Consider the following 19516-nt stretch of genomic DNA (forward strand, 5'->3'; position numbering starts at 1 on the left):
ACTAAACTATCATCTAATAGGTGTTTCAAAGTTCATGAGTGCAGGGAGACCAACATACAGTGTTTCTCTATTGGCTATCATTCTTAAACTGAAGCTTATAGGAAACCATATTTCATTATTTATCCTAACTTTAATGTAGTTCTCTGGATGTAAATCTCTTGTTTGGTTTTTTTTTGTTTGTTTTTTTTTTCTTTTGTTTAAGATCATCACAAACTGTTGACCAAGAGAGTTGCAGAGACACCACTACATAAGCAGATCTCCAGAAGGCTAATACATAAACAGATCAAGGGCCGGTGAGTGAGCTGTTTCTGAATTTCTTCAGTAATTGCTGCATGTTTAACAAGTGGCTCTGAAGCAGGGTTTTGTTTTGTAGTCAAAATATCACCTTCACCTAAGGTAGCAACTGATGGAGATTCTTAAATTCCAATGTCCGAGTGGGGAGAAATACTGCTTGCTTTGTCATATAAGCTAGGGTACTATCCTTCCTGTAGCAAATTACTATTTATGTTTAGTTGTTGTTTCCAGGGTTTCCAGAGAAAAGGCCTGTGCTGTRACTTGTAGAGTCCAGGCTGAAATCTAGCATTTGCTTTTGTGTAAGATCATTTGCTATACTACAACTAGAAAGGTTCCTATGCCCAATCAAGTGTTAATGGATGGGGAAGTGCTTCCTAAATGCTCATTCAGAGTAACCCACAAAGCAATGTTCTATTGTAGAATATAGCACTAACTCTCAGTTTTCTTGGTAAGTTCTCTGTTCACATTTGTGGAAAATGTGCTGAGTCCAAAGCTGCTTCTGTTTCTCAAGGGTGTCTGATCCAGGTTCTGACGCTGGTGTTGTAGAAGAATCTCCAGAGAAGACCATATGTGGTAAGCACTGATTTTGACAAGGGCTTTTACTGTGATGTGGCTTTTAAGAGTGTGCTTCAGTTTAGATAAGCCATATGTAAGTCAATATAAAAGTACTCTATTTTATTGGTGGAACACAGACACCTCTGGAAGAACCACTTTCTGCTCACTGCTTTGGCAACCCTTTACTGTAGAGATTAAAGAAAGGTAGAAAGTTGACTTCTGTAGCTGAAAAGACACAAGAGACTTCAAGCATGAACAAGTACCTTTACTCTGGAAAGGTGTAACTAGTAATCATGACTTAGGAGAGGGGACCATGATTTTGAAAGAGACTTGCATGCATTAGCATTCCAAACCTCCAAGGAACTTGAAGGRTTCTTGTGTTTTTGTTCTTCCTCCTCCACCCTTCGTATCTGCCTCTTTATATGAGACAGTGTTAATTGTACTCACCAGAGTTAGTTCTTAAGATGTGTGCTTGTCAGTTATGAACCCTTCCTGAGGATGTCTCTGTTCTTGAGAGAGAAAGAAGGCCCAGTATCTGATATTCTTGCCTTTCAGAAGCAGGTTTAAGAAGAAGTCCACGTATCAAACAACTGTTGCTGAATAGGACCCGCTCTGGCACTTTTTATTCCACTGCACAGCCATGCTCACAAACTAAGCAGCAAGTCTATCCACGGCAAGAGGAGGAGAGCTGTGCTCAGAAGGAAGTAGCAGGTACTGAATGAGATTTGAGCAGGCTAATGTCATTGATCTGAAAAGCTGGTATGTATATGTCTAAGTTTGGTTTGATTTGACTCTACAAAAAATTCTTAGAGGCTAAGAGCTGTCAGATAATATCTTTTGTAGACAGAAAATTGTCCTAGTTAATTATTTTTGAATTGGGAATCTGAATAAAGAACAGCAGTTTTTTTTGTGATGAATACACTGCCCAATTTCAAAACCAGTCGGGCCCATCAAACCACTGATTGTCAGTCTGCATATTCTAAATGCAGTGAAGTCCCTGTAAAATATYGGAGAGAAATCCTAAAGCTACTTTCAGTCTCTTCTGTGGCAGCATAAAGCGAAGAGTGATAGGATCTTCTCTGGCTTTCTCTCAGTAAGATTATCAGCTATAAATGGTTCTTTATATTATACCTACTAGGTTCCTTAATCATGAACTAGAACTCTTATGCTGTGAGCTATAAATAGATTAAGGCTGGGCTATTTTTATACCTTTTTTTTTTTTTTTTTAAAGAGCTCTCTGTCTACAGATTTTATTAGTTTTTAGATTGGGACATAACAATTCTGGTGCAGCTTTAAAATTTGGCTAGAAAAGAACATGCCAGCACTATAGTTTTGTAAATTATCTGTCCATACATTTGAAGTRACCAAGACAGTTGTTCGTGTCAGGTTACTTGGTGTTAGTTCAATTGTTCTGTTCTACTTTATAGGTATTAAGATGTGTTCTGAAAGTTCCACTGTCCAGACTCCCAAGAGGTTTTTCTTTGGAGCAGTTACTGACACGTGTAGTCCTGTAATGAAACATTCACCTGGAAAGAGGAGAACAAGAAAAGATTCCTTAAACTTAGAGGAGCAAATTGCATGTCAGGTAGAAACACGTGCTTCCTTTTTCTTCTTTCCTTCTTCCCACCTTCTTTTTCTAGTCRTGCTTAATCAGATCTATGCATCATAAACCTAGGGTTAAATTGTGTAGAATCTCTAACCAAACAGTTCCTTTTGTTTTTTAAATCTCAAAAACCAAAAAATCAAGAAGGATAGATAAATAGTGCTGGAGCAGAACATGCATGATTCTTCTCTCTCTCTCTTCCCTCCTCCCCCCCCCCCACTACAGACTCCTAAAAAAGCACCTCATAAAGCTACCCAGAAACCACTGAATTCTGCCGGTAAACTACCAAGGAGATCACCTCGCACACTCCACAGGACACCAGAGATGTTGGAGAGGACTCCTGGCAGAAGTCCAGCTGCTAGGCAAAGTGTAGCTAAGTGCTTGGGAAAGTACTTTTCTCACCCTAAACAAAGGGTCATGTCACCATCTGTGTTAATGGAAAGTAAGAAGGTTGACTTACTACAAGTAACTTATAAGGATTGTTCTCCAATGAAAAGATTTTCCCCTTCTCACAAAAAGATTGACTTAAAAATACCAGAAAAGGAAGGGTTGAAAATGCACAGTGCTTTGTCATTGCCTCTGAAAGATTCAAATCCAAGTGTTTCTTCCACATCTACCCTCCAAGAAACATCTCTTACAGACCTTCAACCTCCAGGACGCTCCTTGAGATCCATCTCAAAATCAGTGTCTCTAATCGATGCTCAGAGGCAAATCATACCAGAGCAAAAACAGATGCAGTCAGAATCAGCACCTATGGTGGTGGAAAGTACTCCCAGAAAGCTTGAAGATTCAGGTTCAAAACTACATACCAGCCCACTGAGGGCAGAAACTGCACAGCTCACTGCGAGGGCAGACCCTCCCTTCAATTCTCCCCCCTCTGCAAATTCCACAAACGCTCCAGCAAACAGCTCTCCCTTCCATGTGCAAACTGAGGAGTTTTACTGGGAACTTAACACACCTAAAACATCTCTTCTAAAACTGCCTGGCATCACTGATGCTTCCTTGAGGTCCCCCCTCTGCACACCTGAACAATCCAAATGTGAATCAAATTCTGGAGGAGAGAACCTCACCTTTGTGTGTACAACACCTTCCAGAAATAAGGATAGTCAATATGATAGTAACTGTGGTRGCTCTTCGGTAGAAAGTGTCCAGCTTTGTAATACCCATATTCCTGAAACTACCTCTATATTGGAGAAAAATAAACAAATGTATATATTACCTCAAAATCCTTCTCCAAGAAAGGACCAGAAGAGCTTGGAAAAGCATTTCTCTCCTAAGCCTTGTGCTGGAGGGCAGGTACAGGTATTGAAGGCTGAGATCGAGAGTGAGCAGTTGGTTAAGGAGGATAACTCCAGTGGAAATACTTGTGAGTCTCTCCTTAGTGAATCTCAAACAAGCAATAATGACTTGGAACCCAGAACTGTAAGAGATCCATGTACAGAGCTGAAGGCTCCAAGTCTTAAGAGACACTCCAGATCGGCCCTGAATGCTTTGCCTGCTCTGCCGAAGTCTGCTTCTGCCTATTCTTTGCGCTGCACTGCAGACAGGAGGCAGCGGGAGGCTGCAGCACGCCTGGGAAATCCTGAAATTCCAGCCAAATTTTCTACTCCTAAAAGACACTGCAAACTGCCTTCTGAGAGCCCTCCGACTTATGAGGTTGAACTTGAAATGCAAGCCTCAGGACTGCCCAAACTTCGCTTTAAGAAGATTGGATCTTCCTCAGCACTGGAAATTCAATCTGAAGCAAATGCCAGCAAACCCAAGGGAGGAGAGAGCCCTTTTGGTGATCTTGCTGTGACCTGGTGTAGCAAACACCCAGAAAAGCTAGCAGCAGTCTGTGTTTCACCCTCTTGCTTTCGCTCTTTCCATAGTACGCCTGGGAAAGGTGGAGGACAGACCTACATATGCCAGTCATACACCCCAACAAGTTGTGCCTCTGCCTCTAACACCACTTCCCCATCCCCCTTGGAAGCAGGAGTTCCCTGTACACCTTCCCCAAAGCAAAAGGGGAAGACTACCCCTGATGCTATCAAGGATTGGCCTCGGAGAAAGAGAGCCTCCAGCAGCACTGCTAATGCTAGCTGTACTCAAAGTGAGAAAAATGCAGATGAAACGAAGAGAACGTTGACAGACAAAGAGGGGGAGATGAAAATCTTGGAGCACTGCAGCAACAAAGTCATAAGTACCTTTGGGGAATTTGAACTGGAAGGGGTTTGCAGGCTCCAGGATCAGCCATCTCCTAGTGACTCTGAACCCAGAACTGATGAGAATACTGCCTTTGGGACTTTTGGCCTGAAATCTCGGAAGCGGGTCTTTACGTATCTATCACCCGAAAAGGAGGAGAAGCACGAGGCTAAGAGGTCTTGTGCCGATATGATCAACTTAGAGCTCATTTGCTGCTCTCAAGACAAGAGCAAGGAAAGCAAATCAAGGGCAGACACTGTGGTTCCGGAGAAACCCAGAGCATGTTCACTTGTAACTCCTGTGCATCGCAGTTGCGTAGGGGATGATGATGTCTTCCTTTTGTCAGGTAATTGAGCAGCATGAGTGACATTCCACTGAAATTCAGAGATGCCTTAAAAATACGGGATAGGCAAGAAACAAGAACACAACTGTGTGGTTTTTTTTTTTTTTGGTCTGACTATCTGAGGGAGAATGAGATTGAGGGGAAGAGTGGGTTGCAAATGATGTACAAGGTAATTTTGCCCTATTATAGTAGAGAAGTAGGCAGATTACAGATAACAAGTTCACCTATTGGCACGTTAACAGTTGTGGGGTGATCAGGGAAACATGAAACAGCAGGAGCTGGGAGGAATTTACTTTAAGGACTTGGTTGAGAAAGGATCACTACTGCCTCTAATGGCTAACTTGTTGAATTGAATAGATATGAAAAATCAAGTGATAAAAGGTGCTGCAAGGCAGCTAGGATGCATGGGATGGAATGCGAACTGTTGCTTGAGGGAAGCTTTTATCACAATACATTTTGAGATTGGACTAGGTAATGAATCTGCATTTGTCTGATGCTGCTAACTATTTCTGCTCAGTGTCTGTTCAATGCTATACCCAACTATATGAAGTTTACAGCCTGGTGCTCTCAAACTGGAATATCCATAGAAGGTGRTCCTATGGATATTTGTATATATTGGTGTTCCAATCCTCTAATGTGCCAACCTAATAGTGCCAATTCAATGTGTAAATCAGAAGTGCAACAGTACAGARGTGTTTGCCTTGCTAGTCATAATGTTGTATCAGTAGGCACTGAAGTTTAAATTCTATTTATTTATTTGCTGTGGACGCTGACAGTTCAGTTGGCCCTTGGTGAAACAGGCTATCTCAGCTTTCTAAGCAGGGCCTTTTAATTCCAAATACTTAATCCAATCTTGTTTTAGAAACAAAGATCTATAGTAGAGTAGTTTTAGCCTGTAAGATGTGAAATAACTGTGAGGGTAAAGGCAGATGCTGCTGCCTTATGGGACTGTGTATTACTTACCTGAAAGCCATGAGTTGTCAGTTTGCTGCAGTATCTTACTGTGCTTCTCCAGGCTCAACTCCGCCAGTGAAAAGCGCTCTCTCTGCCAGCAGCCTTCTAGCACTGACCCAGTCTCCACTGCTGTGTCAGAGACAGACACCRTCTTGGAGAAAATATGCTCAAGGTAACCAACCACCTGGGCTGTGAGGAAAGGCTGGGCTCTAGCGGACTATCTAAATTTGCTTTCTGTATGCCTGTATCTAAGAATGAGAGAGCACTGTCCTAGGGACTGGTCTTTGTGCAGAAAGCCTTTGGGTATGTTTGCGACTTCTGTATTCAGTTTCGCTATCTGACGTGCCTTAAGATATTTGCACTGGGAAGTTCAGAAGGGAGCAGAGGTAATACTGAAGAGTAGAATAGGCTACCATATAGTGCAGTTTACTACTTCTGTTGCTTCCAGTTGATATTGGGCTGTTTAGAGTCACTGAGCAGTACATTTGTCAAATCATGGCTTTAATTTATTTTTTGTGTTTGTAGAAGAGGAATCAGATGCTTTCCAAGATATTGCCAGTCAGGAGCTGTCTCCATTCAACAGCGTGGCTTCTAAGGAGCGTCCCCTTAGCAGGACTTACTCACGTAAAAAGCTGCTTAGCTGAAGTTGGAAGCCAGGACAGAATACTATGGGGAACTTCCTATCATCTCAGCTGTACAACATGACTTTTAACAAGGACAAGGATACTTGATGCTGTCCTGGAGCTGTCTGCATTGGTAAGAGGCAGGATGCAAGCATGTGACAGTGGGTATAGGGACCACTTTAAAAGCTTTTAGCTTCAGTTGGAGCATCTCTTCATCCATTCAAAACCTAGCTCAGTCTTTCTGGCACTACTTCTGCGTGTGATAGCTAGGTTTTGCAGTGAAGGTTCCATTCCACTAGGTAAGGAGAACTGTTGTGTTCTATGCCTATCTTGTAAAATAAAATTACTGAATTTTTATTTTGTGTCACTTGGTCTTATACCTGGCCTACCCCAAGTTGTGGGCAAGGGATTATGGCTGCAGGAGAGGTACTGAAGGCAAATGTGTACAAAACTGGTTGCATGTTTCTGCTGTTCATCTTGCTCTGAGACTAACTGGATCCCTCTGTGAGCTGTATCCTGCTTGTCACCTTAGCAGGAAAATAACAAACAAACAACAAAAAAAAGCAGACATTCTCTGACAGGTTAATGAGCTCAAATTGCTGAGAAATATCTGTCAAAGGCCAGAGAAGACTATGTAGAAGTGGAGAGACCACCTAGCTGGCAACAGGGAAGATGTGGAGGGGAAGTTTGTCCTTCTGTTCCTGCCCTGCCCCCGGAAGCAGAATTGGATCTGGAATTGCTGGCTGAATAGGTCTAGTACCAGTGCAATTGTTGCTGGAAGAGTAACTTTGTTACCCTTCTCTTATGCAAGCCTATAATGAGCCAGAGAGGACTCTGGGGAAATTTCCTTGAGAGGTAAAATTCTTACGGAGTAAATGGAGATGACAGTTCAAAGAGACTTTTTTCCCTTCCCCAGCTTCTTTGCTAATTAAATAGTGACTAATCATCTGTGGGATGTGGGGTTAGAATGAGAGYACAGGAAGACAGCAGGAGCTGTGATTCAGTGAGTAAAACGTAGCCTACAAGGAGCTGAAAGCATGTGTTGTCTTATGCTACCCAAAGCTCTCCTAGAGCGCTGGGTTTTTCCTTTAGCAGAGATCTGTCTGTGCACAGCAGGGAAGTCATCCCAGTGTCCACGGAACATACACAAAGCAAAGAGCTACAAAGAAAGATAGCATGCTATYCTTCTGAAGCCAGGCGTAACTGTTCAAAAGTAGGTCATTAAATGGTTTTAAGGCTTTTCTAAGAGGGAAGTGCTGCACTTAGGGTTGTTTTGATGAAGGGAAAAGGTGCATGTGTTGGAAGGATGTGGATTCATAGATAAGCTTGGGGCTCAAAGATGATTATTTCTGAGAGAGTAGAAGGGATTCCTTTTATTTTTCTGCTGCTGAAGGTCCTTATTTAAACTAGAGGCCTTTATTTTTGGAAATATCTTGCAGTTCAGACACACCTAGAGCCCTCAGTAATGTTAAGTTCCCTTTTAAAAAGAGGACAAGAAATACCCCTATAGGCAAGATAGGTATGTAGGAATCATCTTCCAGTTCTCCTCCTCCTGCAGATACTGGCTTTTAAATTAGCATGCCTTACTTCAGGCTGAAGTGAGGAACACAGCTATCACAACTATTCTTCCAACAGTAAGTGGCTTGTTTTGGGGATCGGGCAGAACCTAGCTGCAGCTTTCTCTTAAAAGCAGCTATCAAGGCTTTCACTTCTTGCTCTGTTAGGAGAGTTAAACTTAAGATCCACCTGGGGAAAGGGACAGATCAGCGTGAGTTTACAGGATCATATTTCATCTCTTACATCCTGACTGGAAGTACTCCTAAGAATGAGGGGGAAAAAAAAAAACTGTTCGAAAGCTTAGAGCAAAAGATAGTATTGAACCAGGCCTGCTTTTATCTGAGATGTTTCAGATAATTGGGCTGTTGTCAGGAGGTRCTTTTGCTGAAGCAACTTAGATAGCATTTGCTGCTGAAGGCAAATAGAGAAATGCTTAATTCATGAATCCTACAGGTAATTATTTTGAGTGCTTCTAAATCACGTGTATTCAGACATTAAGGCAACAATGCAGCAGGCCTCAGCTATTCACAGTTGCTATGAAGTTTGTCTAAATGTCTTTCCTRCAGTGTTGAATTAGTGACCATAGGACCTCTGACATGTGCCTGTTTCATAAAATTCATTCTGCTTTATTAGAAAAGTTACAGTAGAAACATTTTTTAAAAAGTTACTACAAAAATCTATTTACAAGTTCTCTAGAACTGCAGTGTGTTTCCCTCTGAATCTGCTAGTGATGAGCAAGCYCCACAAGCAGAGGTTGTGGAAATGTAAACAAGTCTTTAGTGTTAGAGGCCAGGTTCAGAGATACCTCCCACTTCCCAGTGTTTAAGCTGCTGAAGATGCAGGAGGAAAGGTGGCCAGGCAGTGCTGGTGAGACTGCACCTTAGTTCCCTTATGCTGAAAAGCCCTACATTTTTCAGGCCTATGAAATACAACAGGTTTGTGGCMAGGTTGGCTCAGGGGAGCAGAAAGGCACTTGAGCCCACATCAGCAGTATCTACTCCTTCTGGCCCTGTGCCACAGAAGTGTTACAAGCTTATGTCTAGAGTGGATTTTTCCTAACATCTATCATTGCTGGGTGGTAAGGCACAGGGGGTGTGTTCAGATTGGTTCTGCGYGGCTCCCGGCGGGACTTGGAGGCAGATGTGAGGTTCCGTGGCAGGTACATCTCATGGGACTGCCCCCCTCTGAGCAAGTGCTCTGTGTCCCTCTGCCGAAGGTCCGTGGGGTTGTCATTGGGCAGGGAAGAACGTCGCCATGTGGATGGCAAAGGGGCGTGCACCAGATCTCTGCTGTCATCCCTGACCCAATGGCTTTCTTCAGTAACAGCTGGGGGCAAGTGCTGTTCCCCAAGGCTGGATTCTTCACAGATCCCAAGTGCAGGAGGAGGTCTCTCCCCAGCCCCATGAATGTTTCTCTCCATCCCTGCTGGGAAAAATTACGACTGCAGTGAGCTGAATGTCAGGATTGATGCTGATGAGAAAATTAAAGCAATTCTTACAAAGTGCTTCATGGAATCATAGAATTGGTAAGGTTGGAAGGGACTGCTGGAGATCATCTAGTCCAACCCCAAATGAGTGGCCCATAGGGGGATCAAACTTACGACCTCGGCATCATTAGCACCACGCTCTAACCAACTGARCTAAACCTAACCCCAGTACTCACTGCCAGCACTGAAACACTCCAGCATTGCTCCTGGGTGCTAGCAGCTTACCTCCAATTTGCTAGGAATGGCAAAGCCCAAGACGAGGATCTCCCTTACCTTTCGTTTGTCCTGGATGGAAGTTCATGTTACCCAACCTCTGGTTTAGCTCCTGGTTTGCCCACACGTATCGGCTCAGCTCCTTTTCCAGCATCTGAATCCTCCCCTCATACTGCAGCTTGCTGCTGGCCAGCTCCTCATCCATGTGCTCTACAAGGAGAAACAGTGCTACTTCAGCTTTTGTAGGGCTCTGTGGCTTGAAGAAGAGCTAGCACAGGCCCAAGAACATGCTAGGCTGCAGCTGCCTGTTGCTGTTACCACGGCTCTGCTGGAGCAGCAATTGCATGTTCTGCTCATGCTCCTTCTGCTGCAGGGTGAGCTGGCGGTCCATCTCCAGGCGCTGGCGCTCCACAGCCACCTCCAGCCAGTACACCAGCTGCTGCTGCTCCTCCAGCTGCATCTCCAGCTCTGAAAAGGCAATATGCTGCCTGTGCTGATCCTCTCGCAGTGTCACCACCTGTCCAGTGCCCAAGAACAAAGATCTCTCAACCCCTTTGGAGTCTGGATGCCTTCTTCCCCACACAGCCTGATCAAGTTAGGGTTTTTTGGGTACTGCATGTGAAGGAGATCAGTATTTCTAGGCTGTCACAGCTACTTCAAGGAAGCAAACAACATGTTGCTGCATTGTTGTGGCAGASACACCACAGCACAGGGATCAATGCATCCTGTACCAGCACCTAAGTATTTCAGGTGTTGGGACAAGTGGGATAGCTTTATAGGGCAGAAACACAGTAGGAGGTAGACAGAAGGCTCAAGGCTGAGGAAAACAGTTTGGTCAGCGCAGAAGGCAGTCTTGACTCCCACCTTGTCAAAGTACTTGCAAAGCAGAGCTCGGGTCTCAGAGGAGGAGAGGTAGCTGAGCTTGGCCATGAGGTTCATCTCACACTGCGAYAGCAGGCTGGCTGAGGCCCGTAGCACTCGCTGCCTGCATGTGATGGACTCATTCTTGTACTCAATGGCAGCATCCAGAGCCTCAATAGCCTCATCCAGCTGGAACAAGATCCGCTCTTCCTGCCAAGGCAGAACAGCAATTACCATCTGAGGCTGGGGTCAGCATGCAGGACAGGGAACAGCACTCATATGGGACCAAAGCTTTCACTCCTTCCCTATCTCCCTCCCACCTAGCAACTCACCTAGCTCCAATGTTACCAGCAGGAAGCTGGGATATGCACAGTTTAGGAACCTGTGATCAGGACTTTACCCTACTTCTCTCCTCCTGCTTTGCACTCTCGCAAGCAGAGCAGCCTTGCCAAAGAACAGGTACCTCCGGGGACAGCAGCGTGCCCTGGCGCAGTTTGTTGTCTAGTTCCAACCTCTGTTTGAGCAGCTGGTCCTTCTCCTGGCGCAGGTTGTTGATCTCCTGGCGGATCTGTTGCTGATCATGAGCACTGCCATGGCGCAGCTGTCCATTCTTCTCTGTCAGCTCTTTTTCCAAGTGCTCCAGGCGGCTGGACACACGCACTATGTCATCTGTAAGGGCCTGAAGCAGAAAATCCTTGAAAGGATCTGCTCTAAAGGAAAACCAGGCCTCTCAACGCTCCCTCCACAGGTCAAGTTGTTACTGAAAACCAGAAAATAAACCTCCCCCCCCGACCCCGAAATGCCTTGGCTTATCAAACCACTAGCTCAGAGGCACAGCAAAAGCAGATTCTTGGGTGGCAGAGGCAGATAAAATTTTCTAACTACTTCCCAATGACACTACATCATTCYGGCCTGCAGCTCTCTGCCAGATCCAGAATGGCACGTAGTCATCCCCTCACAGGCCCTTTCCTCTCCCACCTCTCTGCTGGAAGCCAAGCAAGGGGCAGAGGTGTGACTCTCCTCCCACCTGGCTGGAGCGCAGTCGTTTGCTCTCCAGGCCATTCTTCTCCTGCAGCAACGCCTCCTTTTTGGCCACGATAGCTTCCCGTTTCCTCAGCTCATCCTCTAGCTCATCCAAGGCCCGGCGCTGCTCAAGGACTTTATCCATCTCCATGTCCAGCCACTTCTTCTGTTCCTCAATTTTCTGATGGAGGAGAGAGAAAGGTCATGTGCACGTTTGTTGACAGCACTAGCAATCTGAAGACTACTAGATTAGGGAGCAAAGGGGCTGCGATCAGACCTAGAGTCTTGGTTCTATCTGTGCCAACCTATATAGCCCAGTCTTCACTGGTTTTATCCTCCAGGCTCCTACAAGAGGCAGAGCTGAGCTGGATTCCCAACTGTCAAGGAGGCATAGGGAGCCGTAACTCCCACAACCCCTGTACCAAMAGACAAGATAGCACAGGTTCTCTACAAATGCTTAGACTTAAAGGGATCCTAGCCATGCAGATGAGAGATGATCTCTAGGTACTTTGCTGCCAGATATGAATGACATCAGGCACTGTCCTCCTTAAGGACAGGACAGGCTAGGGATTGAGCATGCCACAGCCCATCTCAAGCTGAGACACCCACTGCCAGGCATCCCCTGTGAGCCTGTAGCATGGCACAGCAGTTCTCTTTGAAGCAAAAGGGTGAGCCAGACCTGCTGTGCCTGTACCTGCTGCTGCTCCAGGCTGATCACAGAGCCGTTGCTGCCACTCCGCCGCTTCCTCTGGAAAGCTGCGATTTCCTCAGTTTTGATGCGCAGAATCTTCTGGTGCTGTTCATGCTTCAGTTCTAGTTCCTGCATGGGGAGGAGCAACTGTCAGCCTTTGAGAGACTGGAAGCTGTTTGCAGCCAGGGACTGCAGGCTGATGGGCAGATTATGCTCCCAAGCTAGCTCTTYGGAGACTCTTAAAAACTGTAGTACCCACCATACTCTCCCCAGCTTGTTGCTCCGTTGGGACAGTCAGAGGCACCATCAGAACTGCCCAGTGGCTTGCAGAGCCCACCTGCCTTCATCTCAAATACAGTTCTATCACAACTGCTCCTGCCAGCGCCTACCTTGACTCGGTGCTGCCGTTTATTCATCTCRGTCTCCAGCCGCCGTTTCTGCTCACTCTCTTCCCGCAGCCGTTTCTGCAGCTGACCCTGCTGCCGCCGCATCAGCTGAATGTTCCTCTCCAGCTCCTGCACTCGCTTCTCACTCTGGGTTGAAAGTGACACCAGCCTCTCCGTTGCCTGCTTCTTCTTGCTCAGAACCTGCCAGATGAGAGCTATCCTTAGGCTCGGCAGCTTCCCCACACCCTTTGTGGGGAGTGCCCCAGCCCACCAGCCCCGGTAGGCAGAGCCAGACCGCCTCTGTTCACACTGACCCGTGCCTTGCTTTGGGCAGCTGCCACACGTGTACGATACTCTTGCAGTTTGCGCTTCTCCCCAGGGTCCCATGGCTCTTTGCCTTCCAACTCCTGGAGCTGCTTCTGGCTGTCGCTCAGCTCTGYCCGCACCTGCTCTGCCTCCTGCTCCAGCTCACTGATCTTCAGGCAGTACTGCTTGTTCAGAGCCTGGGCGTCCTTGCCTGCAACATACACACACCTCCACACTGACACCCAGGCCCAGTTCTCTTGCCACCAAGGTCCCATGGAAGGGCTCCATCTGCCCCAGGCTGCGGCATCACTGCCCAGGGATCTGACTGGATCAGCTGCCATGCAGATGTGAGCAGAGGCAGCCTTCATGCACAGACGAGGAAGGGCTTCCCCTTCTGGGTGACTGAACTTCTTCCCYGAAGAGCCCTTGGGCTCCTCATTAGCGCCCCAGACAAAGCACCAGACCTTTGCTTCCTTGGCCTTGCAGGTCTGCTCTAGCTCATCAAACTTTTTTGGCAGGTGGCTATAAAGACTAGGTACAGTGACTTTTAGACCTCCCTTTCTCAGCTCCCCAGTGCTCTCCTTGCCCTCAGCTACTTTGGGGAAGAGATTTGGGGAAAAAACACTATCAAAGGCCCCAGTCAGCCAGAGGACAGAGAAACAGCATTTTGCTGCCTACAGGAGAAAGACTGAACACAGACAACAGGGAAACAAAGGTGAGTTTGGGAGAGGAAACCAAGCATCCCAACCAGGAGAAGGTTTGCAGGAAACAGGTACATAGTCCCCAATTGCCTCGCCAGCACCTCTGCACCTGTCTTAATGAGCTCCGTGATCAGCTCCTCCTTCATACGGATGTTGATTGCCAGCTCTCGGATCTTCTGCTGTGCTTGCACCAGCCTCCACTCAGAGTCCTTCCCTGGAAGGTGTTCCCGCAGACCAACCAGCTGCTCCTGCCTCCGGCAGGCTTCTGCAACACAGATTCCCAGGTAAGGATGCTCCTGTCCTAGCAGTCATGTGACAGAAGGACAATCAGACCTCAGATCTGTAACTAGAACTGGCACAGCATCACCCAGTCACCTCCATCTTCCACCAAAACACGCAGCTCTTCCRAGATCCCAGCAAGCTAGCTTTCTCCACGAGCAAAGCAGCTGGACTCTCATTTTGTCCTCTGGTTCAGCCAGACCTTCCTATCAAAAGTACCCAGCAAAACACCACCACCCTYAGAAAGCCTGCCTGACAACCTAGGGTTTCCACTTGCCTTTGGGCAGCTCCGACTGCTCCTGAATTAGCTGGGAATTGCCTCCACTCGTCTCCTCGCCCAACTTGATGCAAATCTCCTTCTTGCTCCAACTTAGGATCCCATTTCTAGAAAGAACAGCAAATTAATCACTTGGGTCTCAGTRCTACCAGAGCTGTTTCCACTAAGGACCCTCATGATCCACAGAGTAAGAGGGGGCTTCAGAGGGAGATCGAAATAGTGGGAGTGAAGTTCAGGAATGAAGCAAACTAGCTCCTCGGTAAGCAGTCAACTGTCTCAACAGAACTGCTGACCCCAGGAATGGCATTTACTTCTACAWCCTACATGAGGGCTGAGATGCAGAGGTGGGCGACTAAGCTCCAACCAGTGACCGGCCAGGGCCTTATTACTGCAGCAGCAATGCAAGTGCTGGAACAGCCTCAACTCACCGACGCTGATACAGGGACCGTTTCTGTTCCCACTCTTCCTCCTCTTCTGAGGACAGCTGGGCCAGCTTCTCTGAGTCTTGGCTGAACTCTCTTCTCAGMACCACATCTTTGATCTCTGGGCTGCCAGTCAGACACTGCACAGGGCTGGGATGACAGACTGCTAGGTCCTCTTCCTGGCAGGAGGGATTACTGTCAAGCTGCTGGGAAAGAGAATCAGAGAGAAATGAAACATGCTGTGTGAGAGCCCATGTTAGAAAAAGAAGCTGACTTTCAGCTGGGCATTGCTGTTAGGTACAAGGAAGAGCAACAAAGCAGAGTTCAGTGTATTTTCGGGGGAATTGGAGTGTTCCCATAACTAACTGGCAGTCTTCCTGCCTTCTGCTGCTCAGAAGCTGAGCAAAAGACTGGAACTAGCTGGCAGGATCAAAGCTAAGGCCTCAGTTTCAAAGCTGGCTGCTTTTGTCAGAGATGTGAATCTTTCCTGATGCGAACTGAGCATCTGGACTACACTTTTGACAAGGCTAATGTGCAGAAGTGGGAAAAAACAGCTCCTAAGGTGAAGGGACTGAGAGTGAAAAGGCAGCACCTGCTAAATGGAGGCATTCACAACAAAGATTTGCATTCTCACCTTCCTACAAAGGCCTCTTCCACTCTGCTCAGCATGGAGGAGCCCAGAGGGAACCACGCTGAGGCCATGGGACTGTGCAGCATCCAGAGGGGCTGTGTGAGGTCTCTGGGTGACAGTCACCAAGTGGAGGTTTTCCAGCAGTTCTGGCACACTCAGATTTGGCATTGCCATCTCCAAGCGCACATGCAGTTCCGAGATCTTATCCTGTTGTTCCTGCAGTTTGTCACTCTAGGAGGCAACAAGAAAAATGGGATCATAAACCTGTCAATCCCAGATCTGCTGCACAGGATCCCAGAGGCCAGGCTGCACTCACCCCTATTGTTTGGGGGAACGGGGAAGAGCAAGGCAGGTCCCTTCTAAGAAAGCAGAACCCAGAAATACCTGTAGTTTATACTGCTCCATTGCATCCTCCAGGGCAGCCAGGAAATCACGGTTCTCCTCCTCCAGACGCTCCACTTGCCTCTGCAGTTTGGCTACATGCTCATCTTTGATGGGCTCACACACCTTCTCAGTGTTCACATGCCCCTAGAATACAAGAAACGCAGCATCAGTCTCCGCCTTTGTCCTTCCCTCACTGCCCTGGTCTCCACAGCGGCACGGCAGCTCTGCAGACACAGCTCTGCAGAGATTTTGCTTTCAAAACAAATGTCAGAATGATAGCTGAATCCAGCCTCTCTCTGCTTTCCTAGAAGACCGTCTTTCTGCCTCCCTATGGCCTCTTGACCAGGTTGCCCTGAGCCAAGTTTCTCCTCCACTCGCTCTCCTGACCCTTCCACCTGCCGAGCTGTTGTTGCTCTCTGCCCCAGGGCTGCTGTACTCAGGGTAGTCAGATGAGCACCATCTCCTCCCTGCTTCAGAGCTACAGCAGCCTCTTCATTTTTCCCCAAGTGCCTACAGGAGCTCATGCCAGACCACTAGAGTGCTTCATGGAAAAAATCATCTGCCTTTCCCATTGCTAATATAGGGCCCACTTCACTGTCCTCACATGGCACCTCTGTAACTCTGCTCTCTACAATAGGTCTGCTCCCCCTCTCAGGCAGCAGACTTTGGCAGTTGTGCTGTGCTTTACTAGGATGCTACGCGCACATCCAAGTGTAGAGCTAACACCCCAATCATTACCTGGGCTTTTGCCAGCTTTGAACCTTGTCCCTCAAGGCTCTGGTCCTCTGCAGAGGTGCTCTCGATGCCACTATCCAACCCGGCCGAGGTGAGCTCGCTCCTCTCGCTTTCCACGGCACACAGCCACTCCTTAACCCGCAGGATCTGTTCCACAGTGAGGTTGCTGTCCTCCTGCAGCTCCATCAGCAGCCGATATGCAGCGTCTGTGCATGTCCGGTAGTGGGCACATTCTGCCAGTAGGCGAGCTGTGGCATCTTGTGAGCCCTGCTTGGTGGTGTCCGAGCGGTTGATAATGCGGGTCTCTGAGCGGTGCCGCTGCTCCAGTGCTTTCTGCAAGTTCTTTATCTGCAGATGAAGCTCTTCAACATGCTCTGTCTCCTTGCGGCAGTTCACCACAGCCTTGTTCTGGATGTTCTGAGCTCGGCTGGCATAATTCAGTGTGTTGAGGCTCTCATCAAAGTCAGAAGAGGAAGGGCTGACACAGGCTATCATGACAGTCTGGGCATTGCCCCCCAGGGAATCTTTTAGGATCCTAGGCAGAAGCACATCACAAGACAATTAAAACGGCTGAAATGTAGAATAATGCAGGAAACAGAAGGGTACCACCTACCCATCCATTTACAAGGTTAAACCCAATGAAAATTATATTCTCTGTCTATAATCAGTTCAGCACTAGCAAAGTGACCCGAATGATTAAGCAGTAGGAGAAATGTTTGCACCATGGCACATTTCCTTCTGGGTAATTCCCAAGGCTCTGGGCTACCTGACTCTGAGAACACTGCTAGGTGCATGCAACAAAGCACCCTGCTGTAGATTGCAAAGGACATCTGTTTAGGCTAAAAATTAACTACAGCCCTGCTCATTATAGGCAAACCATCCAACGGGTATACTGGAGCACTTTCTACTCACTGCTAAGCAGGAATGGGCAGAATAACCTGCACTGACACCCAATCTCAGCTTCAGTAGCATGAATCATCCAAGCCTTGCCTTCTGCAGCACCAGAACAAGCTAGTTTTTCATTTTTATCCTGGCCTCATTGTTTCCCCAGCTTCTCTACAGGAAGACTCACATATAGGGTAGATTCCTAAAATGCTGTGAGGCACATGGGGTCAACTGACCTCCTGCAATCAAGTAGATGGACCAAGAGCCCCAGTGTGACAGCACAAGGGACAGCTCACCCAGCAAACTTCTCTCCGGTAGGCTGGGGGACTCTGCCACCAAACCTTGCAGGCTGAGCATGGGAGAAGACTTTCAGCAGGCCAGAAAGGCAGAGAGAAGCCTCATGTCCCTCCTGTTGGGCCATGCACCCATAAGAGCGTGGGGTCCCGATCCCATTCTGTACCTGGTGATTTTGGAGTCCCTGTAGGGAATGTGGCTGCACTTCCTCCGAGGATCTCCCAAGGCACTGATTACGTTGCCCAAGGCCAGCAAACCACTGTTGATCTGGATACTCTCCTTCAGCCTCTCCCCCGTGTTTCCAGTCTTCACAATTCGCTCTGAGCCCGCAAGGTCCACAAAGTGAAACTTGGAAACCAGCACTTGGCCCGAGGCAGGGAGGGAGRCGCGATCATGGAGGGTGAGGCGAGTAAGGCGGCCAGCCCCACGCCGCTGCTCCATGGTCACCGTGAAGATGGTGTGCGAGCGGCTTGACTGTGCGTTGATGTGGGTAGCTCCAGTGTGCTTGGCTGTGTTACCCATCTCCAGCAAGCTCAAGACCTCATCCAGCCCTTCCACTTCTGACTCTTTCACACCGCACAGCACTGCAATGGGAAACAGAGCTGTCACTGCAAGGGATGAGCTGCCCAAGGAAATCTGCACAAAGGAGCAGCAGAGCCTGCAGTCTGGAACAGCCCCACAGCACACTGAAGCAGCTTGCTCCTGCGAACCTTCTTGCAGCATAAACCACAGTTCTCAGCGGCACACAAAGTCTGAGGCTTAGACTCTGAGGAGTCCCTTCCAGTGCCCCTTATGCAGCCTGGTGCCACTGCTCTATTCATATTATGCCATGCAAAAATAGGTTTTTTAGACAGAGCAGGGCTATGCATAGCAAGCTACTGCAGGAGAGATGTGGAGGAGAAGACCTCGCTCCACCTTACATGGACACAAACGGCAAAATGGCTTGCAAATGGGAAGAAAAGGGAGCTCAAGAGCAGACAAACATACCAATGTTTCCCTTGTCATCCTCCCGGATCTGGATGTCTTTGCTGGCTGTATCCACCTGCAGCAAGTCCCGAAACTCCTCCTTATACACTTCCAGGTAGGACACTCTGACCGTGTAGTCAATCAGGTCATTCTCATCGATGAGCCTGAAGGTCTCAGCCATGGCTCGTGGGATGATGCCCTGCTCATCTTCATTGATGGAGGCTGGCAAAGAGATTCATGTACACAGTCGCCGAATGCCCTGAGAGCCAGTGCCAGACGGGGACTGAGCCACGATGCAGGAGCCAGGCTGCAGGGCACACTTCACAAAACCGGAGCAGCCTTGCAGCTTTCCCACAGCTCATCACTAGAAGCCCAGATTAAACTTCCACGTGAATGCTTTTAAGAYACAGGGCCTTGGGGCAAATCCTATTCCACTCCTCCCTTCCACAGCAGCGCAGCATTCGAGCAACACTGCATGTCTACAGTGCTCCTTGAGACCAAAAAGCTGCATTAAGGTATCAGAGGGAAACAAACACCATGCCCGAGGCCAGAACATGCCTGCCTTTGAAGCCAGCACTACTCCACAAACTTTCCTAGCACATACTTTTATTTTTATTTATTTTTTATTTTTTTAATGCTTGTAGACTATCTTTATCTGGCCACAGCACTCTGGAACTTTAATTTAAAGTTGTTTTGCTTTTGTTTATTAACAGCCATGTAAAAGGACAATGCCCCAATCCCCAGTTGGAAAATTAAACTAGAGATAAACTTGAAAGTATGGAAGCAATTCAGTATCTTCAAATTATGCCATTAACTAAGGCTGACCAAAATATTTACAGTACATGCTCAGTAAGATATCTACA

At 47.5% G+C, this 19516-nt stretch overlaps 2 protein-coding genes across 5 annotated transcripts in view; one reads left to right on the plus strand and one right to left on the minus strand.

Moving 5' to 3' along the window:
* Positions 1 to 6913, plus strand: part of TICRR (TOPBP1 interacting checkpoint and replication regulator) — an 18469-nt gene extending 11556 nt beyond the window's left edge. Inside the window, exons 17-23 of the mRNA XM_085308757.1 lie at positions 203 to 293; positions 806 to 867; positions 1405 to 1560; positions 2277 to 2434; positions 2678 to 4982; positions 5995 to 6105; positions 6459 to 6913. Of these exons, the coding sequence (XP_085164883.1) occupies positions 203 to 293; positions 806 to 867; positions 1405 to 1560; positions 2277 to 2434; positions 2678 to 4982; positions 5995 to 6105; positions 6459 to 6577 (3002 nt within the window). The 3' untranslated portion in view covers positions 6578 to 6913. The remainder of the gene's footprint in view (positions 1 to 202; positions 294 to 805; positions 868 to 1404; positions 1561 to 2276; positions 2435 to 2677; positions 4983 to 5994; positions 6106 to 6458) is intronic.
* Positions 6914 to 8718: 1805 nt separating this feature from the next.
* KIF7 (kinesin family member 7) lies at positions 8719 to 19088 on the minus strand. Of its 4 annotated transcripts, none has more exons than XM_085308682.1 (17): positions 18675 to 19088; positions 17854 to 18271; positions 16512 to 17043; positions 15774 to 15917; positions 15393 to 15620; positions 14765 to 14961; positions 14337 to 14443; positions 13890 to 14045; positions 13088 to 13290; positions 12777 to 12974; positions 12391 to 12516; positions 11701 to 11877; positions 11137 to 11352; positions 10677 to 10883; positions 10131 to 10329; positions 9873 to 10022; positions 8719 to 9538 (listed from the first exon to the last, which is right to left on the minus strand). In XM_085308682.1, the coding sequence occupies exons 1-17, from the start codon at positions 18832 to 18834 to the stop codon at positions 9153 to 9155; spliced, it is 3804 nt and encodes a 1267-aa protein (XP_085164808.1). In that variant the 5' UTR covers positions 18835 to 19088; the 3' UTR covers positions 8719 to 9152. The 4 variants fall into 4 exon arrangements, with proteins under 4 accessions (XP_085164808.1, XP_085164805.1, XP_085164809.1 ...); XM_085308679.1 differs by having other exon boundaries at positions 14765 to 14964; XM_085308683.1 differs by having other exon boundaries at positions 8719 to 9535; positions 18675 to 19087.
* Between the last annotated feature and the right edge of the window lie 428 nt (positions 19089 to 19516).

Source organism: Rhea americana, unplaced genomic scaffold (genome assembly GCF_003343005.1).
Source record: "Rhea americana isolate MKP2758 unplaced genomic scaffold, rheAme1 scaffold_28, whole genome shotgun sequence".
Lineage (NCBI taxonomy): Eukaryota > Metazoa > Chordata > Aves > Rheiformes > Rheidae > Rhea > Rhea americana.